Raw genomic sequence first — 22,353 nt, forward strand, 5'->3', positions numbered from 1 at the left:
GCACTCGGGCAGAGTGCCCGCCTCACTAGGATCTTCCACAACGCTTATGGGCACTTTGGTTGCTTTTTTAAAGATTTTATTTTTAAATCGCGGGACTCGAACTCACAGCCCTGAGATCAAGAGTCGCATGTCCCACTGACTGAGCCAGCTGAGTGTCCCTGGGGACTTTAGGCTCCAAAACTATGGACTACTCCTCTAGGAACATTTAGGGACACTCCCACCTACTCCCCCCCCCCCCGCCCCCAACACCGGCACAGCTCTGTTCAGATGTTCACAAGAATGGGACTTGTGTTTTGGGGAGATGGTCTCAGGGTACCAGGCCCATGAATTAAATGTTTCAAAATAAACCTTTTTAAAAATGGAGACTCCCCAAACCTGGTACGTTATAATCTGAAAGGTTGGGTACCATGGTAGGTGGTAAAATAAAAGTGACAGGGAGACATGTTAAAGGGACAGAAACTGACAGCTCGGTAATTAGGAGAGAAAAGAACCAAGTCCTCATCTTAGAGCAGGGTCCCAAGAGGTGAGGCTGCTGTCGAAAACGATACGGCTGCACGATGTCTCATGCTCTGTCACCGAGAGAGCCTGACGCCTCTGGGGTCGCTGCAAAGGGGGCTCCGCCTGGAATCGGGGGAGTGCGTGTCAGTGGACAACGGCTACCACCCTGTGGCTGTCAATAAAAGAAGCCGCACAGAAGCCCTCGGGCTCACGAACTTCTCAAACGCGGGCAACCTGCTCAATCTCTGATGGGAATGAGGGGCAGACCTCCTCTACCGGCCTGGCCAACAGCGGTGTGCCCTGTTCCCCTGTGGTGTTCGTGCCTCAGCTTGGACCCCTGCAATTCTGACAGCCTGTTCCCCTGACTGGTTTCCGTCAGCCCTCAGGGAGCTGGAACGTGGCATCAGTCCCACGGAGCAACGCCTTGATGGGGACAAGATTACTTGGGCCATTTGGTGGGACTGAGCAGTGTCACAGCTTCTTATCTGACCCGGGGGACGGAGTCGTGCCATTAGCCGAGAGGCACTGGGCAGCAGGGGAAGAGTTCTTTTCTAGGAAGCCAGGAAGGGCCCAACCGTGCTCCTTAATATCAACCAGCTGCATGGCCCAGACCAGGCTCGGCAGCTCATTTCCGGAAAGGGTTGGACGGTGTGCATTTTAGACTCTGCTGCAGCTGCTCGACCTCGCTGTTAAGTGACCGTCGGCAGCCGCGGGAGCAGATGGGGGCGGCCGTGCTCTAAGAAGCTCTTACTTGTGGTCGCTGAGATGGGAATCTGACGTGGTTCTGATGCCACAAATACTATTGTTTTTTCCCCACTCAGTCAAAACAGTAATAATCGTCCTCAGCTCCGGGGAAGAACAAGAGGTGGGCTGGGTTTGGGCCACGTGGGCCTCAGCGCGTGCGCCCCCAAGTGACGAAAGCCTCAAGGCCCGGCTTGTTCGTCTGCAGGACGGGAACAGTAACACTTGCCCCGTCTGGCCCACGGCACTGGGAAGGTCAAGTGTGGGGGGAACGGGTTCTTTACACAGACGATGTGGGAAAAACCACGTGTTCATGAACACGTTTGCACAGTAATTCTCACAACAACCACTGAGACCTTTGTGGATGAAGACGCGGGACATAAAGCAGTCTGCGCAGGCCCGTTGAGGGAGGCCGCTGGTGACAGGATGGGGTGGGGGGTGGGAGGAAGCGTGAGGCTGGAGCCTCCTTCCTGCCACGCATCCTGCGGCAGCCGTGGCCTCGGGGGTCCCCCTCGGGCTCGCGGCCACGACGACACCCGACACCCCACCCGGAGCCGCGCGGTCTAGCACCTGCACACGGGGCCCCACGCCAGCAGCGGCCACTGACTGACTGCTTCTACCGAGGAGGGGCCCTCCGTGCTGTCAGCCGCACGGAGCAGACGCACTTTCCCAAAGTCGCGAGGTTAAGACCTTTCACCGCTCAAGTGCTCCATCCCACCGTGAAAATGACCCAGACGAAACCTTCAGGGAAAGCATTCTCTCATTCCATCACGAGGAAAAATGCCATTCCCCCCTAATTTGAGTTTCGTGTGAAGAGTTAAAGGTTCATGTAGGCAGACAGGAAGTGGGGAACCTGAGTCACAAAATGTGACTTTCAAACTTCCGGCTCCTTAAGTGCTACCCTCAACTGCTTGAAGAACAATCGTGACACTGTTGCCGGTATCTCTCTCGCTAGTTTGTGTGGTTCTTAAAGATCTCGCTTCGCTCCTTCCTTTCTGCTACCCACTCCCAGACTAAAATTGTTACGTGTACACGCTGTATTTGGGAAATCCCGTGGGGATCTCTATCATTGACAGTCTTCCACTGTGACTAATCTTGTGAGTGGTACCATTGTGACAATCTTTCTTGAAACCCAAAGTGAACAAGGAAACCTAGAGAATTCACTGTGTGTATATACAACTCCAATTTACCACTGACACATGATAGAGAAAGTGCAAAGCCCTCAACAATTTTTAGGAGATCATTTGTTCACAGCATCATCTTTTCACGCTTGTTCTGCTGAATCAAAACCACATTCTGCCTTTCATTGAATACTGAACCATATTTACGAATAAATAATTCTGATATTAGTAACACAAATGTGAAAATAAATATTACCGTCCCCACTAATTTCATCTGCAGATCCAGGTAGCATGCAAAGAAAGGGAGGGTGGGGAGGAGAGGGGCAGGGGAGAGGGGAGAGAGGGAGACACACTATTAACATGACAAGTAAATCAAAGTGCAAGGAAAACAAAAACTCACCCCCCAGGTCTCATTCGAAAGATAAAAGAGCGATTGCAGCAGAAAGTGTGTTTACTCCGTTTAAGGACATTATGGCGAGTTTGAAGCTGTCAACACATTATACAAAGTTACACAGCGGTTCAGCAAAGCTGCTTTCTACCACACCGAGCAAAATTAATCCTACAGGCTCTCGCAGTTAAATGCTAAAAATGGCCTTTACCTCCCTCAAAGGGAATGTGCATCCGCTCAGATAAAAGTGAAAATAACCAGTCATTAATGAGTCTGGTAAAGGCTAGCCAGGGGCCCAGCCCTCGGCACGCCTCCTCCAGGAGGGCCTCCCCCAGCGAGCCATGGGGGTCCCAGGACACGGGGGCCACAGGCCAGGCCCAGCACGTACGCTGTACCACACGTCCAGTTTCCATTTAAATTTATGCAGTGTTGTTTGGAGAAATTCCTGTTCTACTTACAACAAACGATCTCTGCTTTCCAGAACACTATCCAAGTGGCCCGGCTGCCTCTGCCCCGCGGCACCCCAGAGCCCCTGCCAGCAGAGCAGGAGCAGCCGTCCGGGGCTCAGCCCGACCGCTCACTCTACTCCGCTAACTCAGTCGGCCCGCAGGGCACGGCCAGGCACCTGCCGGCCCCCGAGGCAGAACACCAAGCCCCGGAGGGAAACCAGGAAGCTACGCCTCGCCCTGTCATGCGTGGGAACCCCGGCAAACAGGCAAACAAAAAGTCTTCTCTTGGACAGCAGCCCAGAGACGGTCACCGCGAACCGTCGCCCCCCGTACGGCTACCGAGCGTGGACACCCAGCACAGGCCACTCTGCTCGGGACGGTCTACGAGCGTGGGGTTAGGTCCGCTGCCGGCACGGGCGAGTGGGAGCTGGCGCAAGCTAGTGCAGTACCCGTAGGAGAAGGCTCGTGGGAACAGAAGACCAAAGGGAGAAAGCGCCTAGCTTTCTTAACTTTATGCTGGCGGGGACTGACTCCTTTACAAAGAGGCGAGAGGAGGGAAGAGAAAAACAGAAACACATTATTCAGTACAAAAGGAAACTTAGGTTACATTTTAAGGCAGATGTATAAAAGCAGAAACAAAATCGCAATGCTTTTATTTCACTACTGGCACGTTTTAACTATGCTTGAGTTTTAAAAAACGTATTAACATTTTAAAGTGCAAGTTCTTCTTTTAGCAAAGATTACTACTAGATACAGAAACTTTTGGACAGACATAGCAGTCTCCCAGCTCTGCAGAGCCAGCCAGGTGAAGGTATAGATATTTGGACAAATAACAAAACTAAAACAAAATGAGACTAGACAAAAAACAAAGACGGATAAACAGTTCAAGAACCTTGTGGACATTCAGCCATACAGAAAAACTGCCAGAAACTAGCAGATCCGGATTTGTGAGAGTTTTATGAGCGATTTTTCCCAAATCCTCAGCAAAGACACAGACTCACAGACCTTAAGTGCACACTGTGAATAAACTGCCTTAACGTAAAAACCAGCAAGGAGGTTTGGACACACAGGCTGCAAAGCGCCTACCTAGGGACTGCCTGCCTCTTTCATGTACTTTAAACTCATGTGACCGCCCTCTCTGCACCAGACACCGGCTGGGCCCACGTTACCCATCCTAGCCCTCCAGGAGCACGCAGCACAGGAGAGCGGAGAAGCAGCGGGCGTCTGTCAAAGCGAGGTCAAAACAAAGGACATATGGTCTTTGAGATGCAGCGGTGATAACGCGTGACAGAAAAGACAAAGGAGACATGCAAAACTTAACTGCACGGCCACAGGGGCCCCTCAAGAAAGGCCAGGGGACCAACCGATGGCCAAGAGCTTGCAGACAGTGTCACCGTGTTAGCGGACACAAGCGAGAGGAACTGAAACATATGATGTGATATTTCAGACCGGACGGGGTACCCTGCGACCCCAACCTCATTACCGAGCATCTCACCTCCCACCCCCGCAGCGTGAGTGCAGCTCCCTGCGGTGCCTCGGTTAAGAACGGGGTCCAGTGTGAGGCCTGAGTGCCCTCTGTCAGGCGGGCGGGAGCTCGGGCCTGGGGGTGAGGAGAAGGGGCCGGCCTAAGAGCTCTATGGGACGCTACCCGGTGGGACAGGAACATGGGCTGTGGATAAGGTAACAGCAGTCTATCACTATTAGGTTTTCTGATTTTGATAGTTACGCTGTGATTGTTTAAGATGATGTCCTTGGTCTTAGGAAACACACGTTGGAAAGTTTATAGGCAGAAAGGCACACCCTGTCCACAAGGGCTTTCAAACGGTTCAAAGGAAGAAAACTGAGTGAAGGATAAAGTAAGTGGGCCAAAGTACAAACACAGTGGATTTGAATAAAGAATAGACGAGACTTCATTTTACTGCTCTTACACAACCATTCTCCAAGTGTGAAATTATGGAAACATAAAAAATACAAAGAATGTGTATGTGAACTGAGATGCTGGCCCCGCTATTCACTCCTTGACCTTGAAAATCTTACCAAACTTGTTTGTGTTTTATTTGGGAAACGAGGCAGGAGCAGAGGCTTCTCCCAGGGAAGAGCTGTGGAGAGGGTCCCGGGGGACTCCCCAGGCCACACGCACGAGGCCGCCACCATGGAAGTGCCAGCTGTTCCCAGGTTCCCATTGCTTGTTTCTAAACTGGGCTGAGACTTCTTTACATTGACTTAAAAGGCAAGTAGCTTTTTAAAAATGTAAGCACAGGAAAACCTTGGATTGTAAGTAACTTGTTCCACGAGTGTTCCACAAGACGAGCAAACATTTCTAATAAATTTTAACTTGATAAACAAGCGATGTCTTGAAATAAGAGTCGTACATCACATGATCACAACTGAGCCAATGGTTCTTGAAATTTGCTCTGATATACAAGCACTCTGGATTACAAGCATGTTTCTGGAACGAATTATGCATGCAAACCAAGGTTTTACTGTATACCTTTTCTTCAGTGATACCAAGATCAGCCCACATCATTAAAAATGTTGGGGCTCCTGGGTGGCTCAGTCGGTTAAGCGTCCGACTTCAGCTCAGGTCACGATCTGATGGTTCGTGGGTTCGAGCCCCGCGTCAGGCTCTCTGCTGTCAGCACAGAGCCTGCTCCGGATCCTCTGTCCCCCTCTCTCTGCCCTGGCCTGCTCACATTCCCTCTCAAAAAAATAAATACAACAAACTAAAAAAAAAATATTGTTAGGACCCTTCTAATTACTTTATTTGAGATACATTACGTTATACAAGATAGTTACATTTGTTAAACACCTGCCATGCGCTGGGCCCACCATGTAGACGCTAGCTTCCCAACTCCTACCTTATTTAACTTGTGTTCTCATTCGGGGAAAAGACAGTAAACAAAAAGGTAAATTACCTGGTGTGTCAACACATACGTGCTACAGGGACAAACAGAACAGAAGGGGGCTGGGCGTACTTACTTTCTAGTGAGGCTGCAACTTTAAACACGGAAGGAGTCACTTGCAAAAAGCCTTCGGGAGCAGAGGGAAAGGGTCGTATACACATCTGGGCACAGCAAACAGCAGCAGGGCAGGCCCGGCTCTGCAGAGGTGAGCCTGGGCCACTTACCGAGGAGCAATGAGGTTGGGCAGGGTGACAAAAGAGTGAGGGGTGAGGGAGAGGTGGCCAATGCTCCCAGTGATGACACAGACCTAGAAGCCCACGTCAGGGCTCTGGCTGCACTGTGAGTGACGTCAGGGTAGATGCCTGTAAGAAAGGAAGTGAGGTGATTGGCCTTAACCGTCAAAGACTTCCCGGGAAGCTTTCAAAGGGCGCAAGAACTGCCAGGCTACTGCAACCATCCAGGCACAGAGTGGGTGCACGCGAACAAGGGCAGCTGCACAGAAAGCTGAACTGGATACACTCTGAGCGCTGAGCCAGTTAGGATGTGCCACTTGACCGATTATAAAGGAGAAAGAAGCAAAGCACCCCAAAGCACCCCAAAGACTGGTCCAATCAGCCAGAAGGAGCTGCCACTGAGAGGAGGCTGAGAGGCGCATGCTCAGTGGGGAGGTCAGGGCTCCCTTCTGAGCACATGAAGTACGAGAGGCTCATGAGGCCCCAGAGAGCAGTCGGCCCAAGAGTCTAGGGCTCAGGGACGCTTCTGGGGTTGGGATGGCACTTCGGGAGTAACCAGCATAATGAAGGCATGAAATACAGTAAGATCCCGGAGGTGGCAACTGGCAGCAGAGAAGAGGCCCCAAGACAGAGAGCCGGGGTCCTCAAGTGTGGAGGGTGGGGTGGCAGTGGAGAGGCAGGCAGGAGGGAAGTCAGGGAAGGATGATTTCCAGAAGCAGCTGGGGGAACAGCAGCACCTCCTGTGCCGAGCTCTGTCGCAGGGGGTGGGGGAGGCGAGAGGAGGGCCGGAGCCCCACACAGAGGGGCCAGGGGTTGGAAGGATCGCCCGGCACCAACACAGGAATCACCCGGGGCTTGCGGGGGGCGCCAGGGGGCGCCGAGCCAGGATTCAGACACTGAGCTCCCCTCCAGTCCCCGTGCAGCAACAGCTCGGAGAGAAGACCGTGGCCGTGGCTAGGAGGGCAGCAGGGCGGCGGCGCCCCCAGGACAGGGTCACGCAGGTCAGGGAGGGTGACCAGGGGCGCAGAGAAGAGCGGGAGAGGGCACACCATGGGCGTGAGTGATGGGGACGGGGGCGACGTGGGGCTTCTCGAGGGGCTGGCACAGGGAAAGCGGCCGGACCTTCAGGGCAGATAGTGTGGGTGGGCAAACTCCGGCGACCATCCAACCCGGGTGGTCATGGGGGCCCCCTACCCCTGACGATGCTAAAGATCCACGGATTCCTAATGAGGCTCCAAAAAGAAAACACAGAACAGGATCTGACTTGGAAGGCAAGAGTCCTTGTTTCACACACGGGAAAATAAAGGGAAAGAAGAAGGCAGTTTTCTGGCCTTTCTAGTAGGAACCAAATGTGTTCAAATGTGTTGTCCCGAACCACGTGGTGGGGTTTTAACAAGTTCCACAATTATTATGCAGCTACATCGTGCTAAAAACTCGGAGGGAAAGCTTGGAGGTCAAGATATAGAATTTATATTTTAAAAGTTTCAAGCCTTCTTTTAAAATGTTTCTCTGTGAAGAAAAAATATAACAGGGCCTTTGGACATGAGCAGTATTTGTTTTTCTATTTGGCAAGATGATACATGGGATTCTTGCATTTTAGTAATGGTTTTTTTAAAGATTAAAGATTTTTAATTATTATGTTAATAAGCCCACCCAGAAGATTTAAGAAGGTTCATGAACCAGCTACACTCAAACACGGCCAAACTGCAAAGCAAACAGTAGTATAAACACTCTCATTCAAAGTCTCTAATGAGGTACTGCAGACCCCTTATTATGTGGAGGTGACCAGGGACAAGGCAGGCACACTCTCCATTTTGGAATCAAGTGCACAGGGCTAAGGGAACAGATGTGTGTGGCCTGGAAAGAGTGTGGAAAAGTGAATATTTTTCTTTTCTTTTCTTTTCTTTTCTTTTCTTTTCTTTTCTTTTCTTTTCTTTTCTTTTCTTTTCTCTTTTCTTTTCTCTTTCTTTCTCTTTCTACATACCTACCTACCTACCTACCTACTTCTTGAGAGACAGTGTGAGTGAGGGAGGGGCAAAGAGAGGGAGAGACACAGAATCTGAAGCAGGCTCCAGGCTCTGAACTGACAGCACAGAGCCCGACACAGGGCTCAAGCTCACGGACTGTGACATCATGACGTGAGCCGAAGTTGGAGGCTTACGTGACGGAGCCACCCAGGCGCCCTGTGAATACGCTGTTTAAACTGTTGCCATAGTCATTATTGCTCTGCCTTTCGTGCAGGCTTGTTTGGAATTTGAAGCGTGTCAGGCTGCTGCCTCCAGGGAGCCTATACATGTCCCTCTACATGCCTATAGCCAAGGGGTCAAGGCCAACTCAAGGGTCAGGACTGGGAAGCCAGTTTGGCTCTGGATACTACTTCTTACGTATATCGTGGATGTTTCCGTACCCGTGTGACTCCAGAGTATTTTTCTCAATTCCGTTAGAAGACAGAAAGGACAGGCAGGTGATCTAGCAGCCCAAATCTCAGCAGAGGCAAAGGGAGTTCAAGTGACCTCACGGTGGTGATGCGGGGAGGCCAGCACCGTGGGCTGTTTCGATCATCCACGTACAGCACCATCAGCCGTCCTGACCACCCCAGTGAGACACAACTGTGAACCTCTCAGTGGCTAAAAGTCTCTCCTAACACGACACTGATCATAGATCCCTACTCATGACCGCTGAAATCTGAAGAATTTCTAGTAAGCCAGGTATACCATCCAACACTTAACCACTTTGTGCACATAGAAGTAATCGGGAGCATCAGCCTGATCAGATTACGTCACAGAGCATTTAACGTACAAAAATTAACTTTGTGTGTACTAGGCACTAATACTCTTAAATTAGGGGACTTTTTAAAAATGCCTAAAAGCTAGTGTTAAAAGTCAAGGTTCAGCGATAGACAGAGACTACCCGTAAAGCACGGCATTATCAGCATAGAAGCTAGCATGTAAACCAGACAAAAGAAATGCTTTCAAACTCGAAGACAGGGCAGGTGTGAACTTTAACAGAAGAGTGTCAGGGAGTGTGAGCACCACACTACTGTTGCCAACGGAGGTGGGGGGGGGGGGGGAGGGGAGACAGGCTAAAACGCAATTGCACTCAAACTCTCCCAAAACAGCCGTCCCTTCCACAGACGAAAATCACTAAGTTCTGAGTGATTCAGTGTGATCTCATGTGAAGACAATGGGTTTTGGGGTCCAAGTCGTGGGTTTCAATCAGGCTGTTGCTTACTGTGTGAACCAGGCCAAGCCACCTCAGCTCTGAGTCTCAATGTCCCCTCCGTAAGGTGGAGACAGCACGAGGAACACGGCCCTGAGGTTTAAACGAGATAATGCACGCAGATGCACCAGGCATCATCTCTGGGCCTCATTCGTATATAAATAAGTACTATTTACGGAGCTGGAACAGAGCAACGAATAAATGACAGACCTAGTATTTCAGAGACCACAGGAAAAGAGAAAAGTACAATAATTATTACGGACTATATACACACCACCTTACAATTTATACAACTTTACAGTTTACAAGCTACTTTTGCATATTTTATAAAAAGGATTGTAGAATCTATAAGGAAGCAGCTGAAAGCAAACAACATCTACTTGTTAAATATATTTTAGTTTAGGGTAACTTTTAGTCACAGACTCGAAAACCCTAAAAGTAATAAAGGAAACGCTGATGCATGATTAACAACTAAACTAAAAGAATCTGTTGCAAAGTCAAAATTTTAAAAAATTGCAGTAAGGGGCGCCTGGGTGGCTCAGTCGGTTAAGTGTCCGACTTCAGCTCAGGTCAGGTCAGATTTCATGGTTCATGAGTTCGAGCCCCCTGTCAGGCTCTGTGCTGACAGCTCAGAGCCTGGAGCCTGCTTGGGAGTCTGTGTCCTGCTCCTCTCTGCCCCTCCCCCATTTGTGCTGTCTCTCTCTCAAAATAAATAAAACATTAAAAAACTTTTTTAAGTTGCAATAAATACTGAAAAAAATATCATCACATAGGTCTCAGCAGAAACAATGAAACCGAACATTTCCACAGACAGAAAAAGGGTCACTACACATTGGTTTTCATGGCAGAGGTACAAAAGAGAAAAATTGTTTTACAATCTCTGGTCCAATTATAAGTAACCTAAACATCCAACGGGAGCCTGTTCATAATGTGGTGGCATCATCACCACATGTGACCCTCTACTTCTGGTCATATAAGGTTTTATGGCTTGATAAAGGGCTTGGTTGTTAAAACACAAACAGCCCCTGAAGTATAAAAACCATCCAAAGAAAACAACCAGAGTTTATGCCTTCGAACACATTTCAAAATCAGCTGTATTCAGTGCCCTTCCTTGGAAATATCTGTATTCCTGGAGACTCTGCACACACACGCACACAGCTCAAGCCCTGTCACGGATGCAGGCCGCACCCCTCCCTGCGGTACTCGCAGACCCCTTCGTGCACGCACTGGCCTCTCAGGTCTGGGTCCTAACTCAGCTCTATAACAGGCACGTGTTTCCTAAAAACTTAATAATTAGGCTAAAAAATTACTTCTGGCCCTCAGAATCTGGTTAATCTTCACATTTGGCGACATTAAGTTTGTTTTCATAAGGAAATTTTGTCCAGATTTCAAAGATAAATTCTCCATATACTCAACATCAATTACAACTGTGATCTTAACAAAGATCATCTAGCAGGGAAACTCCCCTAAACGAGCACTGAAAGGCAGTACAGCCTCGAGGGCAGTGACGACCTGAGTTCCAATCCTAGGTCCACCAATTTCAAGCAGCGTGACCCTGAACAAGTTCGTTTACTTCCTCACTGTTCCTTCCTTGTATCTGTGAAATGGGGGGATGAACAAGACCCTGTAAGGCTGTCGCAGGGGTTGAACGATAAGGTACGTGAAGGTTTAATGCCGTGCAGACTATAGTGAACATTTGGTAAAGAGAGTCCTGTCGCCTGCTGGCCATGTGTGACCTTGGCCAAGCTCCCGAGTCTGGGCACCTGCGGCATCGTCTGGCCCTCTCCTGTTCTCTGTGCTCCACACTCCTGCTCCGGGGCCCAGTGCACCGCGTCTCCCTGTCTGCACGGCTCTGTCTCTCCCTTCATTCAGTTACCTGCCCACGCATCACCTGCTCAGAGATACTTTTCTTCACCAGTTTTATTATTTTTTAAAAATGTTTTTAAGTAATCTCTATACCCAACATGGGGCTCGAACTCACAACCGTGAGATCAAGAGTTGCCCACTCCTCTGACTGACCCTGCCAGGAGCCCCTCGACCAGAATTTTAAATAGCCTCTCCCTCACGGCTCTTGGTTTAACTGCTTGATTTCAATCCGGCATGTCTGGCCTGTCTCCTCCGTAGACTGTCAGCTCATAAGGGAAGAGGGCTGGCCTCGTTTTCACCATCAGACCCCGGCGTCTGGAACTATTCGCTGAGTGAATTACCGTAAGTGGGAAATGTATGACCAGAACAACACCCATCTGCCAGAGTGTGCCACGGGTTAATTGAGATATGGCAGGACACAAAAGCACGTGCTCATGGCTGGCATTCTGCTGGACCGCAGCCTCACCCGGGAGCCTGGAGGCAGAGCGGGCTCGCCGTGGGGGCAGCAGGTGCAGGCTTGTGCAGGAACCGGGGCAGCTGGATCTCTCCCTCGGGTGCCGTAGGGCTTCCAGGCTGCTAGGGAAAGAAGCACCCTCGGAGTGTACAAACAGTACTGGTTTTCTAGGTATCGGAGAAACAGTTTCTGGATTAAGTGTGAGGCAGGCCCCTCAGCCTCTGTGGAAGATATGAACACGCCAATCCCACCGACGTGGTCCAATCCCACTGATGTGGGCGAGCAGCAGGGGGAATGACCGAGGGTCAACAGAAACCCGAAGCCATCGGTGCTGTCGCTAAATATCCCTGGACAGCGAGGACTGTTCTTCACCTGTAGCTGTAAATGCCCAAAGTGACAGCCACGTAGGAAACAGGACCACCGACTCTGAGGACCAGAAAGACTGACACGGGACGATGAAAACAGTGTCCGGGCCAGGGGACCGCACAGGTGGGCTGAAAACAGCCGTGAGGAGGTAGGGAGGGGCGCAGGCCCCCCACTTTCTGGAAAACAACATGTCGGGTGGGTGGGGGGAAGGCCACTGAGGGCTGAGCTAACGAGTCTAAACTCTGACTGACTGTAAATTACAACTCAAGTTTCTGAGTGGCGAGCTGCCAATTTCAATGAAACACGTGTGACAGCAGTGCAATCAATCAACATGGAGAAGAGACTGAGGTAGAGACCCAAGGCCGCGGGACAATTAGGAGGGAACCGTGAAGACCCAGGCCAGACCCGGGGCCGCGGGACAACTACAAGGAAGTGTGAAGGCAGAACGATCAAGGGCGGGGGGGGGGGGGGGGGGGGGGGAGGGGGAGGTAAGACCCGGGTGTGCAAGGATGATCAGCCACTAACAACAGAGGTTCAAAGCCTCAAGTGAGGACCCTGATTCAAAGGGGTTAGGAAAACAGGAGAAGGAACAAGACGTGAAAGGAGACGTGGAGGTTCTGCGAGGCCCCACTTTACGTCACTTGGGCTGTGGAGTCCTGACACGCCTAACGGGGCACCTCTGCTCTGCCTTCAGCGGGAAGGGCCGTGGGCCGGCAGGATGACGGAGGGTGGCGCTGAGGCACACAGGGCCCGCCCCGCCCGCCCTCACCTGCTCCACACAACACCCTGCACGACATCCGGGGCCGCCCAGCTCGCTGGCTCTCCTGGATCCAGGCCTGCTCACAGACGGACTGCTTCGCCACGCTCACCACCTTGCACCGGGCAGGCTTTTGTCTCTCCAAACAGAGTACAGACTCCCTGAGGGCCTGGTTTACATCTGCCCCGTCTCTGCCGCCCACCACGGCCTGGACGAGGACGGGCCCACAGGTGCAAATGCTGAGCACCCCTGAGCGCCCCAGCGCCACTGCCAGGTCAGGAGGGAGCACCGGGGAAGGCAGCATGCAAGCACAATCGACTGTGGTGTTAGAACATTCCGGCAGCCCTGCAGCCCACCAGCTTCTGACGCAGGCCCAGGGTACAAGCTCTGTACTCAAAACGCCCTCCCCCTCGTCGGGAAGCGGCCCATGATTTCTTAAACAGCAGAGCTCTGACACACATCTGTCACACAGCTCATCACTAGAGGATCTTGGCCAAGTGTATAGAGGCGGGGGCACAAACGCTTCTTGACAGAGGGCTTGTGGGGTGTTTGTGCACGATCAAAAGTAAGCAATTGTATTTGTAAGCTGGAACATGAAAAAAAGAATACAGTCATCGACTGGGCAAAAGCACAAAACTAAATTTCGGGAAGATTAACCCAAGGGAAAGTAAACTAATAGGAATTAGGTTTCTTATTCTAAATCAGATCATCAGACACCGGAGTTATTAGGAAGCTACCATTTTAGAGATGTAACGCAGAGCCAAGGACGGACTAGATGTGCGCCCATGCACGTGTACACGTACGTGCACACAGATGTATGTATCCATCGTGTATGTATTTTAAGACAGCAAACGTGGGTCCACAGGAGATGCTTCCTGCCCTTACTTTCCTCTCTTTTCCACATTTTTAAATGGGGAAAAAAGGCACATATGTTTTGAAAACATACCAAGGAAAGCACACCATACTCATGACACCAGCAAATAGTTAACATACTGATTGTGCCAGTATCTTAACTATATCTTTCAAAAAAGCAATATTCAAACACCACTTTATGTTAACTGTGAAAGACAAAAACCACTTAAAAACACTTCACGTTTCCTGAACTCAAAAAAACAATAAATACACAAAGTATATTCTGTTACATTCTGAATTGCAAAGATAAATTATAACGGCAAGTTCAAAATTAAATATTCACTCTAAACACAACGAACACGACATCACAACTGAAGAATAACTTGGAATTCTATACAGTCTTGGAAGTAATCTGACATTATCCATAAACGTCTCATCTGAAGAAAACTTGCGAGCCACATTTAAACCTATTCAATGATGGTAAAGTTACGGAGCCCTGGGTAGTCAGACCGTTCAGTTTTCTAAGCTGCTCTAGCAAGACCGACCGCAGTAAAGACGAGGCTGCTCCTACGTCTGCACAAGGCTCTGTGGGGCAGCCGCCGTCTGGGGCTTTCCGGGTGGAGCCTCTCACCTGACACGGAGACCGCGTGTGTCCGCACGCCTTGCTTCTCGCTGTTGGCCAGCCTGTAACAGAGAGGTGCAAAGCCGTGAGTGCCGCGCCCTCCAGGCCGAGCCCCCGCCGAGCCGACAGACAGGGAGCGCCTGTAATCAGGACGCTGCCGCTTCCCATGGAGACATTTCAAGGCTGATTTTTAGAAGATTAAATTGCACTACCTGAGGCATTTAAAGGAGTCAGACCGCTTTACTGGTCTACAAGGCAGGAATTAAGATGGACAACTGAAGGAACGCTGAGCCGCGCTGAGAAAGCCACTCCCGACGGTGGCTTTGGCACAACACCACCGTTCGCTGGCCAGTGGTTAGCAGGCTGCGTAAAATTTCACACTTAAATGCCAGACTGCAAGGGACCGCCCCACATTTATAGGGTTTCTCCAGGAGAAAAAACACCTGGAAAACAAATCTGCACTCCTAAACGTCATCTGAGAAACTGGAGTATAACTGGTCCTTCTTAAATTTAGTGCGTGTAAGAAAGCAGATAGTACACGTATATGTATTTTTATGTACAGCCTGAAAAAAAACGTAAGCTCAACATCTGCTTGCTTGTTTCGTGAAATGGCTCACCAACACTTGCGTTTTGCATGTTTACACACATAAAATTTTGGCCACATGTTTTAGCAACACTTAAAAAATACAAGTGTAGGTCGTTTAAAAATTTTGGAAAACACAAAGCACAGAGAAAGAAAAGGAACCCAGACTCTTCAGATGCCAAAGTGACTCGTGTTTTTACAGAAGACGGCTTTCTCCAGATACGCAAGCGTGCAGTACAGAAGCACTGAACAGAAGACGCGTCTTGTACATAGAATCTACACTAGGAAGCATGGGGACTGAGGCGATCCCTTTGGGGAGCTGGAAAGGTCCCGCAGGCGGCTGTGTGGCCTCTATGATCAGCAATCATAGCCTAAAGCCACGGGACTGGGCTCCTTTGACTGAATGCCCTACGTAGCTGAGACCTAACGATCCTCTAAGTGGAATCAGAGTTGCTGTGCAACACATCAGCCGTTTCTCTTCCACTGCAGCTACGTGACTCAGGAAAACTCTCTCTGAACCCCACGCCCGGCAGGGAAGGGTGCGTGTGCTCCCGACAGCAGGTTCACTGTCGGCCTCCACGTGCTGCTGCCAAAGCAGCGGGGGAGGGGGGGGGCTTCCTCGGCCACGCCGCGTTTCCGGGCGCTGCCGCGAATCAGCTTTGCCACAAGTGCGCGGATTCCGCCGCCTCCGGAGCACCAGCAGTCACAGCGTCTGCTGCTCTGTGACTCGGGGCGATTCCGCTCTTCTCAGGTTTGCTTTACTTGTTCGGTGTCTACAGCATCTGTTACCACTTCTGACCTACTACCTTCTTCACCCGCTTTTATATCCACGTTTATGATTCTGCATATCTTAACCCTCACAGTCATCTCAACAGACTTTCCACATCTGAAGATGTTCTGGGCACTGGTTTGTGGCTTAATGTGGGGCATCATTGAGTACCTGTTAAATATCACTGAGTTTGTGAAGACACGGCCTGGAAGCCCAAAGCTGCTCTCGGCCATCCCCCCACTCACCCGCACGGCTACTGCGTGGCTCCTGCGTGCCACATGCTTTCCAGGGCCAGGTCTGCAAGGCCACGTGACCCTGGCCGTCCACAAGACCACGGGGCGTGGATAAGCAAAAAGATAGTATGTTTCAAGTGGGAGAAGTACTACAGCAAGGCAGAAGGTGTTATGGGCACGCACACGGGGACGCTCTCCAGGACTGGGGGATCGTGGGGGGTTTCTAGAGAGAGTGATGCAGGATGAGCCCGGAAAGATGAGCAGGGGTGGAGCGGGGTCAAGGAGGCTGGAGGGAGAGTGGACCATGAGGGAGAAGAGCACTTACGATGGCCTAGAGGTAGAGAGAGGACAGTCTACTCCAGTAACTAAGAAAACTTCAACACAGCTTTAGAACAGGGTGGGCAGTGGTGAAGCAAGCCTAGCGTGGCCGGCAGAGGAGAGCGGTCAGGGTCCCGCTCGCCGGCCCAAGGACACATCCCTTGTAAGCAAGAATGACAGCTGATTTGACTTCTTTCTGGAAATACTGGTTTTCTACTTCCCTAGTCGCACACCTAGAAATGTGGTTATTCAGGCAAATGGAAAATCAAGCATGGAACCCACACGGTCTCTAACACGACTAAGTGACAAAATGCACAAAGGGCACTTACTTTGGTATTGATGGCAAAGCCCGTTCACCTTCTGGAGAAAAAAAAGAGAGAGAGAGATGAGGTTCCTTCTATTTCTTTTGAAAAGACTATGTGCAGAAATCAGAGAAGAAGTCTTCCTCCAGAATTTAGCAATAACCCTTTATTAAGGAGGTCATTATGCTGTTTTCATGGTCTATTTTCAATATTTATAACACACACAAACCAACCGGGGGTGCATACGGTTTAAAAGGTACCGCCTAATCAAAACAAAGCAGAGGTAGAAAGACATCCCTCCCAGGAAGCTCTAAAGGATGAAGACTGTCTTCCGGTCAAAGTCAATGTGACTTACACCAAAGGACATTTTGTACTTTGATAAAAACGCTCACCAGTCGCAACACCAAAATCTGTACGGGAAGCACAAATAAAAGGAGGACAAATCCTCGGGCTGTGCAGAGGCAGAGGGGCTGATGCACCAGAGCCCAGGAACCTGAGCCCCCGACCTGGGCCCTCTACTGGGGGTCACCTCCCATCAATGCCTGGGGCCTTGCGGCTCCAGGCACTGTGACTTGTTCCTGGAGGTCATCACAGCGAGGCAAAGGGCTACGTCTGGTGGCTGGGGGAGACCCTTTCCCCTCAACCTCCTTCTGTGAAGTAGGAAGCACACACAGTCCCCAGTTTAATGTCTTTTATGCGGACAAATCTGACAGGCACTGAACTTAATCCTGTCTTCTACTCCATCCCTGACCTAAGTCGCTACCACAATAATCTTCCCCAAGTACAAACTCATCAAGTCATTCCCCTGCTTAAAACTGTAGTGTCTCGTTTTTTTTGTTTTTGTTTTTTTTTTTTTTTTTACGATTTAATTTTTAAGCAATCTCTACATGCAATGTGGGGCTCGAACTCCCAACCCCGAGATCGAGAGCTACACTCTGCTGACTGAGCCCGTCGGGCGCCCCTCTCGATGGCTTTTAAGATGAAACTTAAGCACATCTGCTTGTCCCACGAAGCACTGTTTTTTTCTGCTGGGACACACAACACCTCCCTGTCTCCCTCTCTGGGGTGTCCGCCCACCTATGCCCCATCTCTCTGCCGCCTTTTGCCCTACAAGCCAGCCCCAGCAGCTCCGTCGCCCGCCTCTCCTGTTCCATTCTCCGCTGTTCCCTGCTCTCTGTGGCTGCATATCGTATCTCCCTGAACACAGCATGCTGCCTTCACACCCTCCAACCCTCGGAAGAAGCTCTTCCTTCTTGGTAGAGATACCAAGAATTCCTCATTTGGTAGAAACACCAAATTCCTCAATTTCTTAAAGCTCAACCCAAGTGCGATCTGAGCTCAAAGGAGCCCTTCCTGCAACACCCGAGGTGGCTTCGGGCGGCCGTGCTGGGGCTTTGGCCTCATTACAGGGCACTTCCCACGTATCAGAACCGCTTGAAGGTTACACCGAACCTGCCCACGGGTGTCTCGGGACACTCAGCAGGGTACCCTGTGCTCAGACGGCTCTCGGACCACCACTCGTTAAACCAAGAACTGAATCAGCCTCGGGCCCCGAGTGACTCTTTCTGAACAACTGTCTATTTACCAAGAAAACAGAAACCAGACTAACTTGCACGGAGGCTTGTGCGGCATGAGTGACACAGAGCGCACGAAGCTTCTGCGTGGCGCCCAGGGCGCTACGGTGATTCCACGCAAGCTTCCTCACTCCGACTTCCTGGCCTCAAGTTTCAAGCAACATAACCAAGTTACAGCACGGAGGCCAAAGGGGACTTCCTGGAACTTCCTATCAGAACACCCGTGGCTGCTACCAGCGCATGTCGCCCACATCCACCACTGCCCGTTAATAACGGCCTTCCAAGTGACACGTCAGCGTGGCCTCTAGCCGTCTGCACCCCCTGTCGGAACGCCTGCTTCCTTGGAGAGAGAAAGAGACCAGTTAATAAACACGTGGCGCACAGACGCTTCCTAAGCAGCCGGGCAGGAGCAGAAGGCAGGCTGTAAATGAGCCGACTGACGAGTGGAGGGTCTTAACAGCACTTTCTGGAAGGAACAGATCTGAAAGTAACAGACCTCTGAGAAAAGCGGCAACACACAACATCGGCGGCAGCATTCTCAACACTAGAACTCACCGCCTGAAACACCTGGTTCCAGGGGTTAATTTCGGACATTCCTTTAAATTCACAAAGCTGAACGCACACATAGGACTTCTCGAGTCGTTCGTGGGGTGGGTATGTTATTTGTCTGAATAAATTCTTTAGGAAGAAGGATGGATCTTCCTATGAACCTACATTTGGCTTTTAACTCTCGAATAAAAGTTTTTATCTATTTTTTAAAGTTAAACAGTACAGACACACCGTAGCAAATCTAAATCATAAAGGTACGTAACGTGGAAAGGCAGAAGCCCCACCCGCTTTGTTTCAAACACACCTCCCCCTGCCCCCTCCCCGGGAGTGCTCACTGTCCACAGTTGGTCACTTAGCTCGTCCAGATATCCGGACTCCTTTATTCTTGTAAATAAACACACAAAGGTTTCACTACACACACACACACACACACACACACACACACTCTTTCGCACACTCACACGCGTGCTGTAGGCTTTTAGCACAAAGTCAGCACCATCTCATCACTGTTTGCAGCGACGGAGCTGCATCAGGGGCGCGTGCTCCCTCATCCAGCGGTTAATTCCCACAGTGTGGACGCTCACGCTGTTTCCGGTTTTGAGTGATTACGAACAGCGCAGAGGGAGCATCCCGTGTCTAACTTTGCAGGAGGATTTCCAGGGGGTAGACAACGAGCCCCAACAGCTGGCATGGACGCCAACAAAGTGCAAGGGCACATCTTCCGCGATGGCTCACTTTACCAAACTAGTAACACAAAATGCGATCTGGCTCGTTTGTGTCCAGTGCTTACTGGACATTCGTGTGTCCCCCTTCCGTGAGGAGCCTATTTCCATCCTGGCTTGTCTTCATGAGCTGGGAGAACATGTGAGAAAGAAGAGATTTTAATGCTCTGGTGTCTGTGTCACAGACATCTTCCTCCCCATATCGCAGCTTTAGAAATGTTTCTTTTGGGGCGCTCACAGGGCTTAGTAGGTTGAGCGTCTGTCCCTCTTTCTCTCTGCTTCTCCCCCACTCACGCTCTGTCTCTGTCTCTCAAGAAACGAATAAACATTAAAAAAAAATTTTAAATGTTTGATTTACAGTTATTTCCGTTAGGCAATGTATCTTCACTTTAGGCATCTATTATAAAACAGCTGTGTAATAAATGAATATGCTGGGATTGAGAATCAGGTAAGTAAGTTACTAAGTCTAACATCTCACTCTGTAAAGACAACATACAATTGCTAACAGCCGGTGCCCTACTAGGTTTTTATGACAAATATTTTCACTTATGCTGTTGTCATACGCGTGAGGAACTTAATGCATCACAGCTCACAAGATCTGATATCAAAATGTTGATCCCCAAGGAGAAAAAAAAGCCAATGAAACACCAACACAGGAAGATGCTGACGTTTCAAACATGGAACGGCAGGCTTATTTAATACTGAACGTCTGAATGTTATTTCTGTGCGTACCGACAAACTGATAAAGAACGTTAGGGAAATCAGCATAAAATTTTTTAAATTATTCACTAAAAAGGAGACAGGCAATATGTCACACTGAATACTTTCATAAAATACTAATTTCACGGAAAGGAGTTTCCCTAAAGCATTTAAATCATATGTGCAAGGTACATACCCCTGCTTAAAGCACGAAATGTAAAGCCAAGAGTCTGTGTCTGCACAAGTTCTGACAAACAGTGGCCTTTAGACATTCCTAAAAGCAACTGTTTTCATACAAAGAAAGCTACTATGAAAGAAAAAAAAACAATGAATAGGTTTTCTTGGTCTGATCACGGTGTTACAAACATTTTTGCTGATTAGCTGTGTCCTTACCGGCTTTCTGGCTGTGGCTTTCGCTATTGTTTCCAGAGCACATCAGGACACTAACTTTTACACAAAGGTTCCAATGATTCCACTGCTTCACATGCCCCCACTGCTCCCTCTAACTGCTGTCAACACGGGGTACTCGGCTGCCGGGCGGGCTGGGCTTTCTGCTGCGGCTCGACGGGAGTTCGGAACTTCCCCATCAGCCCTGCTGGTGCTTTCCTATCTCCCCCCGTACAGGGCACGCAGCCCTGCGGGACTCCTTCTCTGTGACCATCCTGGTCAGGGAGGTGAGAGCTGCAAGGGCCCTGTGCCACCGGCCACAGTGCCGGCTGCTCTGTGGGCACCACTGTGGACCCACCTACCACGGTGTGAGGACGGTCAAAGTCAAGGTTCCCACAATGTGTCAGGGTCCCACTGCAGCTAGCAGTGTGATGGGAACGATCCTAAGACTTACGTGCCACAGTATGTGGTGGACACAGCTCCCAGCCTTTTATGAGGTCATTAATCCTCCCTAAACCATAAAAGACAGGTGCCACTCTGTGTCTTGTATTTTACAGCAAGAGCACCGAGGCACAGAGTGGTTAAGCAATTTACAGACGGCAGCACAGAGGAGTCATGATTCGAACTCACAAGTTGATAAGAATTCTAAAGCCCAAATCTGTCTTGCTACCACTATGCTATTATCCTGCTGGGAACATTTCGTTTGATTATTTCAGAAATCCAAATCTTCTCAAACAGCCATTATCACTGCCTTGTAAAAACCCCACATCGCTTTCGAGGTGAGAGAGCCTTGTTTCCAGGCCAGTTATTCATCCCAATCATCGACTTTATACATCATGACTGAGAATGAATTTTGTTCTTTTCTCTAAGCTTTTGAGCTCTATAAGAAAAAACAGGAAAGATGCTTTATTTAACACGCGTTACAAAGGATACCTGAAAGCAAACAGACCCGGAACGTGATCCTACAAGTGTCTTTACACTGACAGTGGCCTAGAGAGTGCTCCAGTGCGTGCTCGAACCCAACAGCCTGAACAGCAACGCTGTCTCCCCGGAGTTCCGTTCGGACCCAGGCTGTGCGTTGCCCTCCTTCCCCAGAAAAAGCGGCATACAGATTTGCTGGGCTGAGTCCCTGTCTTCTCTTCACACGCACAGACTGATCCACGAGAAGGAGCAGAGGCTGCTGGGGCGAGCCTGCCAGCAGCTCGGGGGACGCTCAAGCGGAAGCGGGACCTCACCTTTCTGGGGCCTGATGATAAAGGACTGCGTGGCTCCGTTCACCAGCCGGCAGTACCCATCTATCAGGTCAGCCATATTCTCGGCGATGGTCAGGGACGGTGCTGTCACTGTCAGAGGCTCAAAGGGGAAAAGACCAGGAAAGAGGGGTTATTGTTCTTCCCAGTAACCAAAGGGGCAGCTGTGCTATGACATCACACGCCTAGACGCACTTGGAAACAGAGAAGAGTGACAGCAACACAGATTTGTCGTAAGGTTGGCGTGAAAAAGGAAGTTTGATATTTAGGGACGTTATTCCTAGAATATGTGACAGAAGGCCAGCCAGACAAAAAGAGAAAAATCACTTAAACTGAGATTCACTTTCTAGAACTAAAGGAGGCAAAAAAAAAAAAAAAAAAAATTTTCCCTCAGAATGTCTGGCCCCTCTGGCGTAGTGTAATTAAGGGAAGGATTTAGAGAATCAGCATATTTCAAGTATGGCTTATTTTAGGAACTAAACTAACGTGGAGTCGATT

The 22,353-nt window shown here is 49.9% G+C and overlaps 1 protein-coding gene across 28 annotated transcripts in view; it reads right to left on the reverse strand.

Annotated features, from left to right (window-relative positions):
* PTK2 (protein tyrosine kinase 2) overlaps positions 1-22,353 on the reverse strand; it is a 258,384-nt gene that overhangs the window by 74,517 nt on the left and 161,514 nt on the right. For 19 of the 28 annotated variants that reach the window (XM_045049564.1, XM_045049561.1, XM_023248624.2 and 16 more), the window contains 4 exons: positions 21,841-21,958; positions 16,702-16,732; positions 14,479-14,531; positions 6,325-6,462 (listed from right to left, as the gene is read on the reverse strand). In XM_045049564.1, coding sequence (XP_044905499.1) covers positions 6,325-6,462; positions 14,479-14,531; positions 16,702-16,732; positions 21,841-21,958 — 340 coding nt within the window. Of the gene's footprint in view, positions 1-2,616; positions 2,635-3,646; positions 3,731-6,324; positions 6,463-14,478; positions 14,532-16,701; positions 16,733-21,840; positions 21,959-22,353 lie in introns of all 28 variants that reach the window. The other 9 variants (XM_023248637.2, XM_023248638.2, XM_023248635.2 and 6 more) reach the window with 4 other exon arrangements.

The sequence above is a fragment of the Felis catus genome, chromosome F2, assembly GCF_018350175.1.
Source record: "Felis catus isolate Fca126 chromosome F2, F.catus_Fca126_mat1.0, whole genome shotgun sequence".
Lineage (NCBI taxonomy): Eukaryota > Metazoa > Chordata > Mammalia > Carnivora > Felidae > Felis > Felis catus.